The 15,021-nt window shown below is 39.1% G+C and overlaps 1 protein-coding gene across 9 annotated transcripts in view; it reads left to right on the top strand.

Moving 5' to 3' along the window:
* The window catches only part of rap1gapb (RAP1 GTPase activating protein b), an 80,936-nt gene that overhangs the window by 64,537 nt on the left and 1,378 nt on the right, over nt 1-15,021 (top strand). For 5 of the 9 annotated variants that reach the window (XM_085457449.1, XM_085457444.1, XM_085457442.1 and 2 more), the window contains 19 exons: nt 199-237; nt 446-631; nt 1,225-1,328; nt 3,430-3,508; nt 3,597-3,650; nt 3,755-3,838; nt 3,936-4,036; nt 4,446-4,575; nt 7,735-7,890; nt 8,061-8,132; nt 8,222-8,308; nt 8,598-8,750; nt 10,191-10,322; nt 11,496-11,573; nt 12,334-12,443; nt 12,772-12,888; nt 13,274-13,403; nt 13,788-13,878; nt 14,275-14,384. In XM_085457449.1, the coding sequence (XP_085313575.1) occupies nt 199-237; nt 446-631; nt 1,225-1,328; nt 3,430-3,508; nt 3,597-3,650; nt 3,755-3,838; nt 3,936-4,036; nt 4,446-4,575; nt 7,735-7,890; nt 8,061-8,132; nt 8,222-8,308; nt 8,598-8,750; nt 10,191-10,322; nt 11,496-11,573; nt 12,334-12,443; nt 12,772-12,888; nt 13,274-13,403; nt 13,788-13,878; nt 14,275-14,384 (2,013 nt within the window). The remainder of the gene's footprint in view (nt 1-198; nt 238-445; nt 632-1,224; nt 1,329-3,429; nt 3,509-3,596; nt 3,651-3,754; nt 3,839-3,935; nt 4,037-4,445; nt 4,576-7,734; nt 7,891-8,060; nt 8,133-8,221; nt 8,309-8,597; nt 8,751-10,190; nt 10,323-11,495; nt 11,574-12,333; nt 12,444-12,771; nt 12,889-13,273; nt 13,404-13,787; nt 13,879-14,274; nt 14,385-15,021) is intronic. The other 4 variants (XM_085457443.1, XM_085457446.1, XM_085457445.1 and 1 more) reach the window with 4 other exon arrangements.

The raw sequence follows: 15,021 nt of genomic DNA, 5'->3' as shown, positions 1-15,021 counted from the left end.
AGAAAGCTGACAGTGTGGCCTCTTTCGTGATTTCAGAATAAGAAAAAGTAACAGAACAATGCAGAACTGAAACCTACTGTAGTTAATATTCTGTCACAGTGTCTGTGCTCATCGTTGTTTTCCAAAGAACCAAAACTGAAAGTATGACTACAAGCGGCTGTTTGCCAGCCTGACTCATATTCATTTCTGTCCCTGCAGACAGAAGAAGACTACATCCCTTATCCCAGCGTTCATGAGGTATAGTCCACATATCCTCCGTATAAATAGTTTACACACTACAAAGCAATTTTAAAGATGTCAGAAACTGTAATGCTAAAGATTCAAATGGGAATACACAGTTTCTGAGGCAGTGAAAGCAATGCAGTGCATGGTGCCAAACACTCACTATTAATAATGGTACTATACTTTACTTTTCTCTGTTATCATTATTTCCTGTGACTTCCAGGTTCTGGGTCGCAGCAGTCCTTTTCCACTCATACTCCTGCCCCAGTTTGGAGGCTACTGGATTGAGGGGACCAATCATGAACCTAAAGACCCACCAGAGGCAGATCAACCTCCCTGTCCTACCTCCCACATTAAACTGGAAACAAACAGTACTGCAAAGATCTACAGGAAGCAGTTCATGGGCAAGGTAAAACTCAAGAAGCAAAATCTATTCTTTCTTTTCCTTTGTTTTAAAGGATTAATCTTTATTTCTTCATTTTAGTATGTAACCTTGAAATGTGCAAGTATATTGAGGAAGACCCATCTTTTGATTGAGCCTCTTATAAAATAACACTTGTTTCTAAAAACTCCTGACACATCTAACACTTAGGCACAGGGCAATGAAAGCAAAGGAAGAACGTGTGTGTTTGTGTCATTTGTAAACATTAGGCACAGAGTAATAGTAGTTGGCTTTCTGAAGACTTACAGTATAATTATTAGCATTTTCTTAAAACTGGCAAAAGTCTCATCTTGTGGTGTGAAGCCAACTGTCTACTTTAAATGCAAATCTATTGTGTAGCAAAAGAAATTGGCATTGCAACACAAGATTTCGCAAAAGTTGTCTCAATGTACGCTCGTACATTTTCTGCAAGAGGAGGTCAACCACTTTCCTTAAACAGAAGCCTTTTTCTTTAAGCCTCTTTATTTGTAATTTACAAAAACATTTTTATTATTCTATTGCTAACTACTGGAACAATATGTATTCTTCCATTAAAATTTCCTCTGCGTATCTTCCCCTAGGAACACTTTAATTACTACACCATGGATGCTGCCCTGGGCCACTTGGTCTTTTCAATGAAGTATGATGTCATTGGGGATCAAGAGCATCTGCGCTTGATGCTTCGGTACAGTTTCCTATTATCTTTATCTCTGACTTGTTTCCTGCACCATTTGTGATTTTATTCACCTGAGTTTTCTTTTATAATCACAGCCCTTGACTTCACTCCCCTACCCCTCCACCACTTACCTTTATCTCATTTTGTCTTTTCATATTTCTGTTTCTCACTTATTTTCTGTCTTCACTGCCTTTTCTTACACCGAATCTGCAACAGTCCAATAACTCTCCTTATTTGTTTTCTTTGCATGTACTGACAGTTTCCAAAATACACCTATTAAGTACTGAGTATTTTTTTACATGCCTCACTGGATACATTTTCTTTTTGTTCAAAAATAACTTTAAATCAAGGGAAAATGTCACAGAGCAAGGTAGCATTCTCAGTTCCCCCAATACAGTCAGTGGTTCTCACAGGTTGCCTCAGTTATGCATTTTAAAATGCAATCGCCAGTAATAATGAACACTTAGACAAGAGTCCAGCTGAGCATTGTATCAATCATTTTATTGTAGTCAATATAAAAGTAGGTGATATAATATACAGTATAATTACAAACACCTTTGTGTACAAATATGGATTTAAAACTGTTAAAAAGAAGGATACTCAGCAATATCTGCGCTGTGCATGTGCAGTGCCACCCACAATCACCTAAATCTCACTCAGTGAGCTTCACCACTCCTTCATATTCTCCTTGAGACTGATGAGGGGGAGTGAGGCAGAACTCAGTGCACCGTACAACCTGTGAATTAATTTTAGCACCTGAGAGATTCCTCTTGATTTTAAGAGCTGTGTTTCCTCTTTGTTAATGAAGCCTCGGAGTGGATGAGTGTGCAGTGAGGTAACAGCCACTCTGCCCACAACATTTTTCACACAGTGATGTTTCTCAGTGGGTGGGCACCACCCACAGTCACCTCGAATTGTGTAGCCATAGGCAGTGACGCACAGTTATATTTAAAGCACCTGTATGATTTCCATGATAAGGCATAACCTGTTTTTATTGTTTTTACTGGAAATGCCCCTATAGACAGCAATGACACGGTATTTTCTCACCCCGAGTTTACATCCAGCTTTCCTGCATCACATGCCATATAACCTTTAATGTATGTATGCTATTCACTCACAGTTCCTTCAGTAACTGCATAAGTGCTACTTATGAATGGTGGTATTATTATCATCTATACCCTTGAAAGTATGATAATCTGAGTATATATAACTCCATATTATTGTTCCTGCAGAGTACAAATTTAATTCCATGCCAAATATATAATATTTTATGCATGAGTTTGTATGAGTTTTTGAGACCTCTACATAATAAGTTTGATTTTTGAAATTTCATCAGAGGGTACAATGAATACGTTTTCAGGGAATCTCTTTTTTAGTGAGTCAGTATACATGATTTAAGCATGTGGAGAAATCCAAAGCATGCAGGCTGAGTAACTTTTAAGTCATGCTTGCAACCCTGTGAGTGGTGTTTGAGGGAAAGTTTTGCACACAAGAGTTTATATATTTGGAGTTAATTAGCTTTAGCGCTGGATTTTCACTTTTATACAGAGGCAGACTTTTTGCTAAGTTAACTGGCTGCCTCTAGCCTGATATTATCTTTGATATTACTTTCATGATATATATACAATCTTCTCATCTTTAGTAACTCTTGATGAGAAAGATCCAAAAGTGAAGTGCTGCTGTATGTACTGTTTATTGTTCAGAATTTCTGGACACAGGCTGCTTTTAAGCATTCACTGGGTGCGCAGATTTCCTAGTATTGCTTATTGTACTCCTTGTACTCCCCACCACCACTAGACACACACACACACACACACACACACACACACACACACACACACACACACACACACACACACACACACACACACACACACACACACACCCCATTCAACCCTCTTCCAGGCAGTTTTGGCTCGGAAACATCATGTGTAAAGACCATTATGCTCCCGGCTTCACACAACATCTATAGGAAAGGTCCTCTTTGAATTGACAGCTCAATTGCTTGGAGGCAAAGCATCATAGAAAGAAACCAAAAACCCAGCAGGATTCCTTTGGATTAGAAATAGAACAGAGGACGTTTTGACTTTTCATATTTTTTGCCTTTCAGCACAAAACAAAAAACTTATCATGATGTGATTCCCATTTCCTGCCTTACTGAGTTCCCCAACGTGGTTCAGATGGCCAAGGTAAAAACGTATGATTATCTTCATACACACAAAAAAAAATCTCTCTGCATATAATTTGACTTTGTCAAGTGTATTTTTTCATTCACAGCTTGTTTGTGAAGAAGTAAACGTGGATAGGTTTTACCCTGTCCTCTATCCGAAGGTAAGCAGTACTCCTCATTGCCACTTTATCTTTTGATCCGCGTTATCCCGCAATACTAAAGTACCATGAATCGGACTAGAAACTCAATTTTCTCTTATCCTCAGGCATCAAGGCTCATTGTCACCTTTGATGAGCATGTAATTAGCAACAATTTCAAGTTTGGGGTTATTTATCAAAAGTTTGGTCAGGTGAGTGCACTTCAGTGATGCTGCTGCAGCTTATTTCAGCTTATTTCAGCTTTTGAAGTCACTCTTCCTGAAAATTTTATTTGCTTCTTCCCTGCAGACATCAGAGGAGGAGCTATTTGGGAACATGGAAGAAAGTCCAGCCTTTGTTGAGTTCTTGGAGTTTCTGGGCCATAAGATTGAACTTCATGACTTTAAAGGGTTTGGACAGTTTTGCATTATGAAGTCTTTCCCCCAAAAACAGAAAAACTGACCTTTTAAAGCACTTTTGGTTATTCTCACTCGAATATGATGTGAGATGCATCATTCTATTGATCAGTGTTGGCTTAAAGAGCAATGTAAAAAGCCCTGATATTTGTAGTATTGACTGAGGGATTAAGCAAGCAAAAAAAGTGCCCTTGGCATTTCCCCAATGATGAATCAGTATGGATGGACAGTTGTCAGAGAGCACGCACCTATGTTCCACTTTTCCACTTTATCATTCTCGTCTTGTGTCTCTCTGCTGTTAACCACAGTGTTATACTTGCCTTCTTCTCTTGTTTCCTCCTCTCTTATTTTTATTGCCTCTGCCCTTATCTTTCTTTTGTCTTCTCTTTCCTTTCTTTTTCAGTTTTAGGGGGGGACTCGATGTCACTCATGGCCAGACAGGGACAGAATCCGTCTACACAAATTTTCACAATAAGGAGATCATGTTTCATGTGTCCACCAAACTGCCTTACACAGAAGGAGACACACAGCAGGTATAGTGATAATGCCAATGATTAATCATTTAGGAAACCAGTTTGTGTTTTCAGGACCTTCAGTAATCGATTTGTAAAGGTCTGTGCTTGTGACACATTCATGCATCTGCAGCAGCAGCTGGCGGGTCAAGGCATTTAACTCAATGCTGATAAAGGAAGATGAATCATGTTCATTTGTAACTTTGATGTGCAAAGTGGAAAAAATAAGGATTAAAATTGTACATCAGGGATACTTCTTTGCTTTTTTGCTGAGAGTTGTTGAGAAGAACTGCCCTAATGTTCTTACAATAAACACTATATTGAGACTAAAAACAGCTTGAAGTAAACAGCTTTTCTGGTCGTTATTAAAGGTAACGAGCGAGACTCCTCTAACATGTTATAAATTTGTTTATTTTTTTCCAATATTGATTTCTGGTGTTTGACCTTAGTTCAGCTTTTGATGCCATCAATATCACAATTCTGAGTTCACTTTAAAGGTCGGCCTCAAAGAAAGAAGCCTGGTTTACATCATATTGGTCAGATTAAGCTCAGCGACTTTGACTGGGCCTATTTCAACACTGATTGTTTTCTTTTTCAGCACATCAGTTGCAGATTTGTTGTGTGCTTGGGATCATTGACCTGTTGTGTGACATAATTTAGGCCAAACTGTCAGACAGATGGCCTCATGTACAGAGGAGTTCATGGTTGGCTTAATGACTGCAAGGTGCCTATGTCCAGGACTGCATAGAGCCCTTCTAAAGCTTTTGTTTTCAGAACTGTACATACATATCTTCCATGTTTGTTTGCTATTTTTATTACAGCATTCCAGGGATTGGCAGATATTAACAATGGAAGTAATTCCATGTTTGTTGTGCTCACTTACCCCAGAGAGAAATAGCATTTTTAAGGGTTACCATTTCCACTAGAATTACAGTGGTCTTTTTTGTACTGAAGTTTCTCCTCTCTTGAAGACTTTAATCTATTTGATGTTATGTTGCAGTGAGCTGCATTAGTCCTTAGCTGCTCTTCAGTCCCTTCTAGAGTGGTTTGAACTTTGTTACCGCAGTAACCCTGTACAGATGGTCCATATTGCCTAGGCATGGAGAGATACAGAGAGCATAAACAACACCCACATGAGATGATTCATCAGGGAACTCAGGAAAAGAAGGCAAGGTGCAAGAGTAATAGCTCAGTATTCAGTACTTCAGGGAGGAAAAGTAAAAGATTTCTGTTGCCAGACCTTACTGAATGTAATCAGATTTGAAAGGTCTTACAGTAATAACAGATGTCAAGTGTTTCAAATCAGTGACACATACGCTAAGCCTGTTTGTGTGTGGTGATGGTATACGATTGCAGTGCTTGGAAAAATTAGATAGAGCGTCTTCAGCTGTTTGGTTTCAGAGAGTCGTTGTGTGAGTAAATACTGAAGCCGACAGATAATCAGCTCAGGGGTGATGCAGTAGTAGCCTGGATGACATGAATCATAGCCATGTGTAGCCTATCTAATTCACCTTCATTACTGTCATAAAAATGCATTCTTTACAAAACCTTACAATATTCAGCTTTAATTGATAAAAATAGTAAAACTTGACTTAATTCCTGTCAGACTTTCAACACAGTTACATAAAACTCATTTTGCAGATAAACTCAGTTGTGATAAAGTTATCAGAAAACCATCAGCTGTGAGACTGATTGAGAGCATCTTTGATGTTTTTTCACATAATTTCACCTTTTTTTTTTTTTAAGTAATAAACTGGCATATTTATAAACACTTCCCAGAATCAGAAACACATCTTCTTCATATGAACAAACAAACAAAGTTATAACCTTATTAAACTTCTAGTAGAAAAGCAAACACCATAATCATCTCTAAATCCTATTTGCTGTATTGTATTTTGCTTCCAGTTGGTTGACTCTAACACGAGCACCAGCCAACACAAGAGCTCTTTTCAACAGGTGTGAAGTAGCTTTAGAAAAAGGCTGTTAATTAGTCTGTCAAAGACAAAGGCTAATAAGTGAATGCTGCTGCTGAGCAAGTGTCACAGTACTGGGGAGTTTTCTGTGGGTCCTTTTTTTTTTTTTTAATAAAGGCTGCCTGCAATGAGAATACATCCCTCTGATTGATTGATTTCCTTTATCACCAAATTGTATCCATTTGCAAAATCTGATATATCTTGCCTCCACTTATATGCAGTGGTAACATTTGGGTCACACGGTTTCCACGATAAGCATCTTTCTTCTAGTTTGGTGGGCTGAACTGAATATGATATGATATTCCCACATTCAGTAGCTTCTCAAATTATTTTACTGCTTGGTTCCTGAAAAGAAATATGGGACGCTATTATGTCTCAAACAGGAAATATGCTTTGACTCCTGGAAAGTCCTTTTCTTCTTTTAGAAGGAAGAGAAAAAATTAGATAGTCTTCTTAGATAGTCATCGAAGCTTGTGAGCTGTTTAATCAAAGTTCCTAGCAAAAAAGGCAATGAAGTGACAACATCTATTCATGCTTGAGCAAAGGAAGAAGATATCCCTAATGCAGAGCTTTTTGAAAGATACCGCTTGGATACAAATTTTAATACTTGAGAACAGTCCCTTTGTCCTCCAGATGCATGAGTGTCCTTCTGGCAACTTGAAGCTTTTGGCAGCAAAGAAGATGAAGTTATTTTGCAGCCATGATAACATTCAGTCGTCAGCAGATTCATAAAGCATTTTCTGTTTGAGTTTGCAGTACCTCCACTGATACTGAGAAGTGTTAATTACCAAAATATCCACACTTTTTTGAAATAATTCGAACTCAGTCTTAAGTCTGTCTTACAGTGAAAAATCTGTTTCCCAAAGCAGATTTCTGTCTGTACTTTCAGAAATGCTATATACACCCATGAGTTGCATGTTTTTTGTATATATATTTATTTTCTGTAAAATATTGAGATTTTTCATCTTATTAAATTGTTGGAACAAGAGCTTCAAGATGGATTTAATTTTTTGGCTGATGGCGTCATGCGTTTCAGAGGGAGAGATTGTGCTCTTTTGGATTAAAGTCATGTCTACCTTGCCAGTCAGTCTTTTAGAGCAATTGCTGGCAGTGATGTTTTTTTTTGACAGGCCTGTATTTGTGTTAGCAGAAGTGGTCATTTGAGATGTTTCCGCTGTTGTTAGCTTTGTTTATCTGTGCCCCCCAGCTGCAGAGAAAGAGACACATAGGCAACGACATTGTGGCCATCGTGTTCCAGGAGGAAAATACGCCCTTTGTACCAGACATGATCCAGTCCAACTTCCTGCATGCATATGTGGTGGTGCAGGTGGAAAATGCATGTACAGACAATGTCACCTACAAGGTTGGTTCTAAGGACAGTCAATACTGTATCAAGAGGATTTGAACAATAGGGACTTGTAACACCCATTTATAGATTTGCTCATCCATAATCAAGGAATTTTATTCTGCTCTCTAGTTTCTAATAGTGGCATGTGTATTTCAGTCTCTAGGCTTACCTGCTTTCTTTTTTAGGTTTCTGTGACAGCAAGAGATGATGTACCCTTCTTTGGGCCTGCTTTGCCTGACCCTGCCATCTTCAAAAAGGTCAGTTAACGCCATATTTTCCTTTTTCACCACACAGATAAAAAAAATATTTTACTCTGACCTCTCACCTTTTTATTTGTTTTATTCAGGGCCCTGAGTTTTATGAGTTCCTCTTCACTAAACTCATTAATGCAGAATACGCCTGCTACAAGGCTGAGAAGTTTGCCATGTTAGAGGTGAGAAGCACACTGGAGCAAATTGTGCCAAGGGAGTGTGAATGTGTGCAGTGTTGATGCAGACTTAAGCACACGCCTGTTTGCACAGGTCTGCATCCTGCTGGCTGTACTGATACGAAGTGGAAACATAGATTGTTGTCCAAATCATCTCAGGCAACAACCCTGATTCTTATCAGCATTGTTGCTGATGTTTATCATCCTGAAGCAATTGTTCAATCCCTCCTTTTAAATGGTGAATATTAGGTTTATGGTCGGTATGAAAACGAATTGTCTTGTTTGTTGTTGTCAGGAGCGAACTCGTTCGGCACTTTTGGAAACACTATATGAGGAGCTGCACATAAACAGTCAGTCCATGATGGGTCTGGGTGGCGACGAAGATAAGCTGGAGAATGGGGGTGGAGGAGGTGGAGGAGGAGGAGGAGGCTTCTTTGAATCATTCAAGGTAAACTGTCATTCCTCATTTGATGGAGTGCCTTGGTAATCTGCAACTCTACATGCATGAGAGAGAATAGTGATGAGTGGAGAAACTTTTAAGGTGCTTTATTTTGTGCGTCCTCTGTCTCTTGGCTGGGATTCTGGGTATTCACACATCAAAAAACAAAGCATTGAAAATCTGCGGTATCTCAAAGGACCAGTCCTGTGGCATTTGCATTCCTTACTTGGCTGTGACTGCTGAACTCAGTGTGCTCTCACATGATGGTATGGTTTTGAGGCTGTGGAGTGTCCTGTTGTGTATGAAAGGCACTTTGCTCTGACTGAGAGCGCTCCATCAATGACCATTAGGGTGGTGGAGCGTAGCTCAGCTGCTGAGGCACGGCAGTAGAAGCTGTGATGGTGTGTGCCTGATGAACGATTTAATGACCCCTCATTAGGGAGCTGATGGTGCAGTTTGGATGTCTCCTCATGGGCAGCATTCCTTTGCTGTTTTGCTCTTTGCTCTGTGATGATCACTAGTTCTAGGTCATCTTTTCTGCTGTTTCTCTGCAACTTCAGAGATATATATAAAGCCTTTCTTTCATCCTCTCTTGCTCTGCTGTTTGCTAATGTCTGTCTTTCTTCCATACATTCATAAACTTATATAGATGAGCACAGATGAGCTCCCACCCAAGAAATCCTACCTCATTTTTCTTTCTCACTGTCGAGAATGGTCTTGCCGCTTGGTCTTTTTTCTGGCTCTCTATATACTGTTCTACTCCCTCTTCTACTTTCTCTCATAATAGTCTTGGTCTTTTTTGCTCATGACACAAAACCCAACTCCAAAACTCACCGTGTTAAGTGCCAATTTCCATCCTTAATGCCTGCAAAGCCTACACTCTCTTAAATCCTCTGTGAACCTACATGTCCTCCACACAGGCTCTCCCCTCTACATGCTATCCTGCACTGCCCCTAAGTGTTCAATAAATAATCATGCATACATCCATACACTTGCATATGCACATTTAAGCACACCAATGCACACATACATGCCCATATAAACACATTTTATCCCTTAGCTTTATCACATTTACTGTGATGTACATTTATGTAATGTATAGCATGTAGCTCAAAGAATCATATTGATATGAAATTAAAGAGAAACAGTGGACCAGGTGGAACAAATCTCAGTTGGCACTATGTGGAATATAGTTGAAGAAGTACATGTCAGTTAAATCATTCCACTGATTTCCACTAAAGGTTTTAGAATGCATAATAATACATAGAGTGGTCTGCTCTAGCAAAATAAAAAAAATAGAAAACACATAATTATTTTAATTTAGATTAGATTTCAGTATAGATTCACAATCATTTGAAGTATATAATGCTTTGCACTATTCATCAGGGTGTTGTGTTTCCACATATTAACGTGGATCCACTGACAGCATCTCCTCATTTCTCTCTGTAGCGGGTCATCCGCAGCAGAAGCCAATCTATGGACGCCATGGGCCTCAGTAACAAGAAGTCACACACAGTCTCCACTAGTCACAGTGGCAGCTTTACCCACAATCCCGCAGAGAGTCCCAAAACCCCAGGGATTGTAAGTAGCCCATTTTGGTTCACACGTTGCCCACCTAACACTTAGATTCAGGGTATAGTATACTCGCAGAGCAGTGGGTTCACGTACAAAATAAATTAACCACTATTCTTTCTCGTAAGAAGCACTTTGGGAAATTACTCTTGTTGGCACATCGGAGCACTTTACTTTGATCAGTATGTTAACATCAAACACTCACTTTCATTCCCTAGATTTTAAATTCACTGCTGCTTTTACTAAATCAGATTTCACTAATCAGCCTTTTTCCAAGTACAGTTCATAGTGTTCATGTTAATACCTTTTTTTATTTGGAAAATTAACAGAAGCGCTCATTCGCCATTTGTCATTCATCCTCATCTGTTTAAAGAATCGTTATCTTCACAAAGAGTGACAGACTTCTAGGATAATGTTATAAAATAATGTCAGCTGTGGAATTAACCCAGTGATTTTCTTATCAGTATATATAGATGAATGATTGCTTGTGAGCCCCAATCTAGTCTCTATTCCAAGTTGTGAAGTGAGCTCAGTCCAGCTGCTGTATGACTACCCAGACTCCCTTGCTCCTTGCTGTGCTTTGTCATATATCCTCCTGCAAATATTGTAATTTTTTTAAGCAGCCTTGTGCATGTGTGGCTGAAGAAGATGCATGGCACAAACCATAGGAGCTCACTGTCTTGTTTGTGTCTCTTTGAAAGATAGATAATTTATTTTCAAACTTGTTTAAGATTTGCTGCAGCGTGCCATTTGGTTACTAACTTTACTAATCCAGTTAATAAAAGAAGACACATTTTGGAAGCTACCCTTTGGTTTGCATCAGCCTTTTTGTCCCATTTCTTCTTTTTCTGAATGTATCACTAAACTAACTTGTATCCCTCAGGGCAGAAACTGCTGGCTTGCCCGCTACCTTGAGACTATATCCTGCTGTGCCCTCCTATGTTGGACCCCAACCCGCTTCTGCTCTATAACGCCTTTCACTGTTTCCTCGATATTATGTCTTCTCTGTTGAGTCACGTTGCAGTCTCCTTTTTAAGCATTTTTTGCACCTTGCTGTTTAAATTCTCTGTGCTGTTCGCATGAGATCTTATGATGTGTTCTTTTCTTTTCCTTCCCCCTCTTGCTTTTTCAATCTCCTCTCTCTCTGTTTCTGCTTTCCTTGCCCTGTTTTGTGTACCTCAGTCATTGCTTGTCCCAGGGAAAAGTCCCAGTAAATATGGACGTCGAGGCAGTGCCATAGGGATAGGAACAATAGAAGAGGTCCACGTATATTCTACCTACTTATTTAAAACATTTCTTTAATTGACTATTGTCTTTGTATAATGTAATGTTTAATTAGTATTTACCCTGTTTTAAGTTTAAAATACGGTTTCATTCCTGTGGCTGTGAGAGGTTTTCAGATTTGAAGAATTTATCAGTTATAATGATACTTGTCGGGTTATAGTTTTAATTACAATTTCCTTCATTTCATTCATTTGCACAACCATCATGGGTTTTGGTAGACAGAAGGCAGATCAGTGTCAGGACTTTCATTCACGAATGTGTTTGCACCATTTTACTTTTAAGTTAGTTAAAAGTAACTGCAAGAGAAAAATATATTGTAAAAGGAGAAGATAAACAAACTCCCACTTATGTTCTCATAGACAGTCGCACATCAATGAATCATACTGCGTCTTAAATTAAAAGTGTGCACCAGCCAAGCTGATGTACACGCTGCACCTAAGAAAATAAAATGTCAGAGATGATGAGATGTTCAGAGATAAGAGTAAAAATAATCAGTTATAGAATATATAATGAATTTTTGTCTGGAGCCAAGTTCATCACGGATTTGTAAAATAAAATGTTTTACAAGTTTGTCATAACTTTAACTCAGGATTTATCCAACCGTTACTTCAGAATTCCTCTACAAGATATTTCTACATGTAGAAAGCTTCACTTTATGCACTGCATATCATGTTTTGTTGTTATTACACTATCCCCAAACTGTGTGTCTTACTTTCCTCTCCCTACCCACCGTCAGTCATTGATCATTCCTGGGAAAAGCCCAACCAGGAAAAAGTCTGGGCCGTTCAGCTCCCGTCGCAGTAGTGCTATTGGCATCGAGAACATCCAGGAGGTCCAAGAGAGGAGGTGAGAGGACAGAGCAGAGCTGATCAGCAGAGAGTGGGTAGTGAAGAGAGAACAGTGTTGTAACAGATGGAAGACAGGACATTAAAATGAGGGATACAGCTATTAGAAAATGCACTGTGTAAGATCAAATCCTAAGAGAAGGGCTTGTCAATGCTTGATTTGATTAAAAAAACAACAACTGCACAGCTGTTGGTTGCTGTCAGTGGTTCAGCTCATAATGCTCAGTTTTAGGGTGGAGCCATGCTGAGTGATATGAATGCACTGTAACCATTTATTGTTAAACGAAATCAGATGAGCTATTTTGACTACTTTATATCCTTTCCTGAAGCCGAGAAGTATCACCCAACACCCAGAGGACACCAGAGAGTAGCCACATGTCACAGGAAAACAAATCAGACAACTCCTCCAATCACAGTTCTCCAGAGTTTCCTACCACAAAGAACAGGTGACTGTTAATTTCATTATGTAAGAGTATACTACTTTGTATTATAGTCACACACATTGAATCAGTTTGAAAAGGCTGCATTGTATTTTGTAGAATGGAACAGTGACATGGACGATTGCTCTCCAAGTCATAGTCCTAATCCTCTTCAGCCAAATGAATATAACAACCCCAAACATTCACATTATTCAGTCAAACTGTGATCAAACTATGGTTCTTTTGCTTGTAACTGCTTTTTTCGGGAACAACAGATGAACTCTGACATAAAGATGGCAAAGTAATTAGACTTTTAAAGTGCACTTTATTTTATTTTTTTAACCTTCCTTAATGAACTCAGTAGAAGGAAACCACAAAGTGATTATGTGATCAGAGTGACCCAGGTGTGTAGTTTGGCAATGTGTTACAGGGCACCATCTATCCCTGAGGCGCAGGACCTTTCCCGCTCCTCCTCCAATGCCAGCAGCTTTGCCAGCGTCGTGGAGGAGCATGAAGCAGAAGAAGAGTACGACACTGGACTGGTAGGTGGAGTAATTACACATTATCAAGTGCATGCATAAAGGTTACTTCCTCCAAAGCCAAAATAAGTCATCAGCGTCCTAGCATTGATGATCCACAAGTGCTTCCATCAGCATTTATTCCACATTTACTGCAGTGAAAGTATCGCTTTGGTTCTTATCTGTTATTTGCTGTAAGCTGAACAACTGGGGGAAAAAACCCATGAGAAGGCTTGATGGATATCACTCCATTCTAGTTAGGACATTCTAGCTATTTCTTTCAGATAGACTGTCTGCATTTACAAAGAGACAAAAACAAATGCACAACTGAATAAAACTTTAGTTTTGATTATGCTGCCTTCATCTTATTGTAAGTTATATATCAAACTTACTTTACTCTTCTTCCAGGAAAGTGTGTCGTGTGTTACACCAGTCAAAAAAGATTCATTTGTGTACAGCTCTGGGGTGGAGGACAGTACCAGCCAAGGAAATCTTCCAGGTGAGCTTGGGAGCTCATATTACTGTCTCAGTAATATCCTGAAGTTGTGGTTACCAAAAGGTCAACTGTTTCACATGTCAAGAGTATCTGGGGGAAATATATATAGGGCAGTTGCAAAAATAACACTCTGTGTTTCCTAAGAAATTAATATTAAAGCACCCTTGAGTGATGGAGCTCAGCTTCCCCATATGGAGCTTACCAACAACAACAGCAGTAGGCATGATTTGTACAATTTAGCGAACTCTTCCTAAATAACTCACATTTACTCTGAAAATGTATCTGTTTCCCACATGAAACATACCCCACATTGGGGTTTTTGTATTTATAACAGCTGGCAGCATTATATGCTTGAGTTTATTAACCATGACAGCAACACATCTGTCCCCTTCCTTCCAGCAGCTTCACGTCTCCAGCAGCAACCGGACGCAGCGAGGACATTAGAACCAAAAGGGACAGACAGCCGGTCAAAGATGGAGCGCACTCAGCAGGAGCACAAATTCTCATCGGTAAGACAAAGTGCTTGGTGCAAGTCATCAAATAACACCGCAATGCTTTCAGAAATTGGTAGAATGATTTAATAAGCGACTTGAGTAAAAGGACCAATATTCCTGCTGGTCATTTGAAATTGTTCTGGGAAATTATATTCGCCTGTTTTTGTTCTACTAGTTTCTGATGCTGTACAGAGTACAGTAATACATCTACAGGCGTGAGGGTACGGTGGTTTTAGGTCCACATTCACTTAACATCTGAAAGCATGTTAACTGAATGCATGCTTAAACTAACACTCAAAAGTCTATAACACAGATGTCATTTGTTCGGAAATGATCTAGTAATCAGCCCAAACAGAAACCAGAGAATCACTAAACACCCATTCTCAGAAGAATGGGTGTCTATACAGACTTTGAGCCCCATGCATGTTTAGTTGGATGTATGTATGTTGAGATATTTGACATAATAAGTTGAACTTAGCTTTGCAAGAGGAAAGTTAATTTGTGCAATTAACATAAGTGTTCATCTTAATTAAGGTGTATTGTTCCTTTTAAATCAAATAAATATAACATGTAAACATAAAGACACTATGCACTAGCATGGCTGAAAACAGAAAGGTGAATCAATGCAAACCAATAAATATTTGCATATTGA

The sequence above is a fragment of the Copadichromis virginalis genome, linkage group LG5 (genome assembly GCF_057382275.1).
Source record: "Copadichromis virginalis isolate Kocher_CV1m ecotype Utaka linkage group LG5, C_Virginalis_male_GT1.1, whole genome shotgun sequence".
In the NCBI taxonomy this organism is placed as follows: Eukaryota; Metazoa; Chordata; class Actinopteri; order Cichliformes; family Cichlidae; genus Copadichromis; species Copadichromis virginalis.
This window is presented reverse-complemented; position numbering and strand designations above follow the sequence as displayed.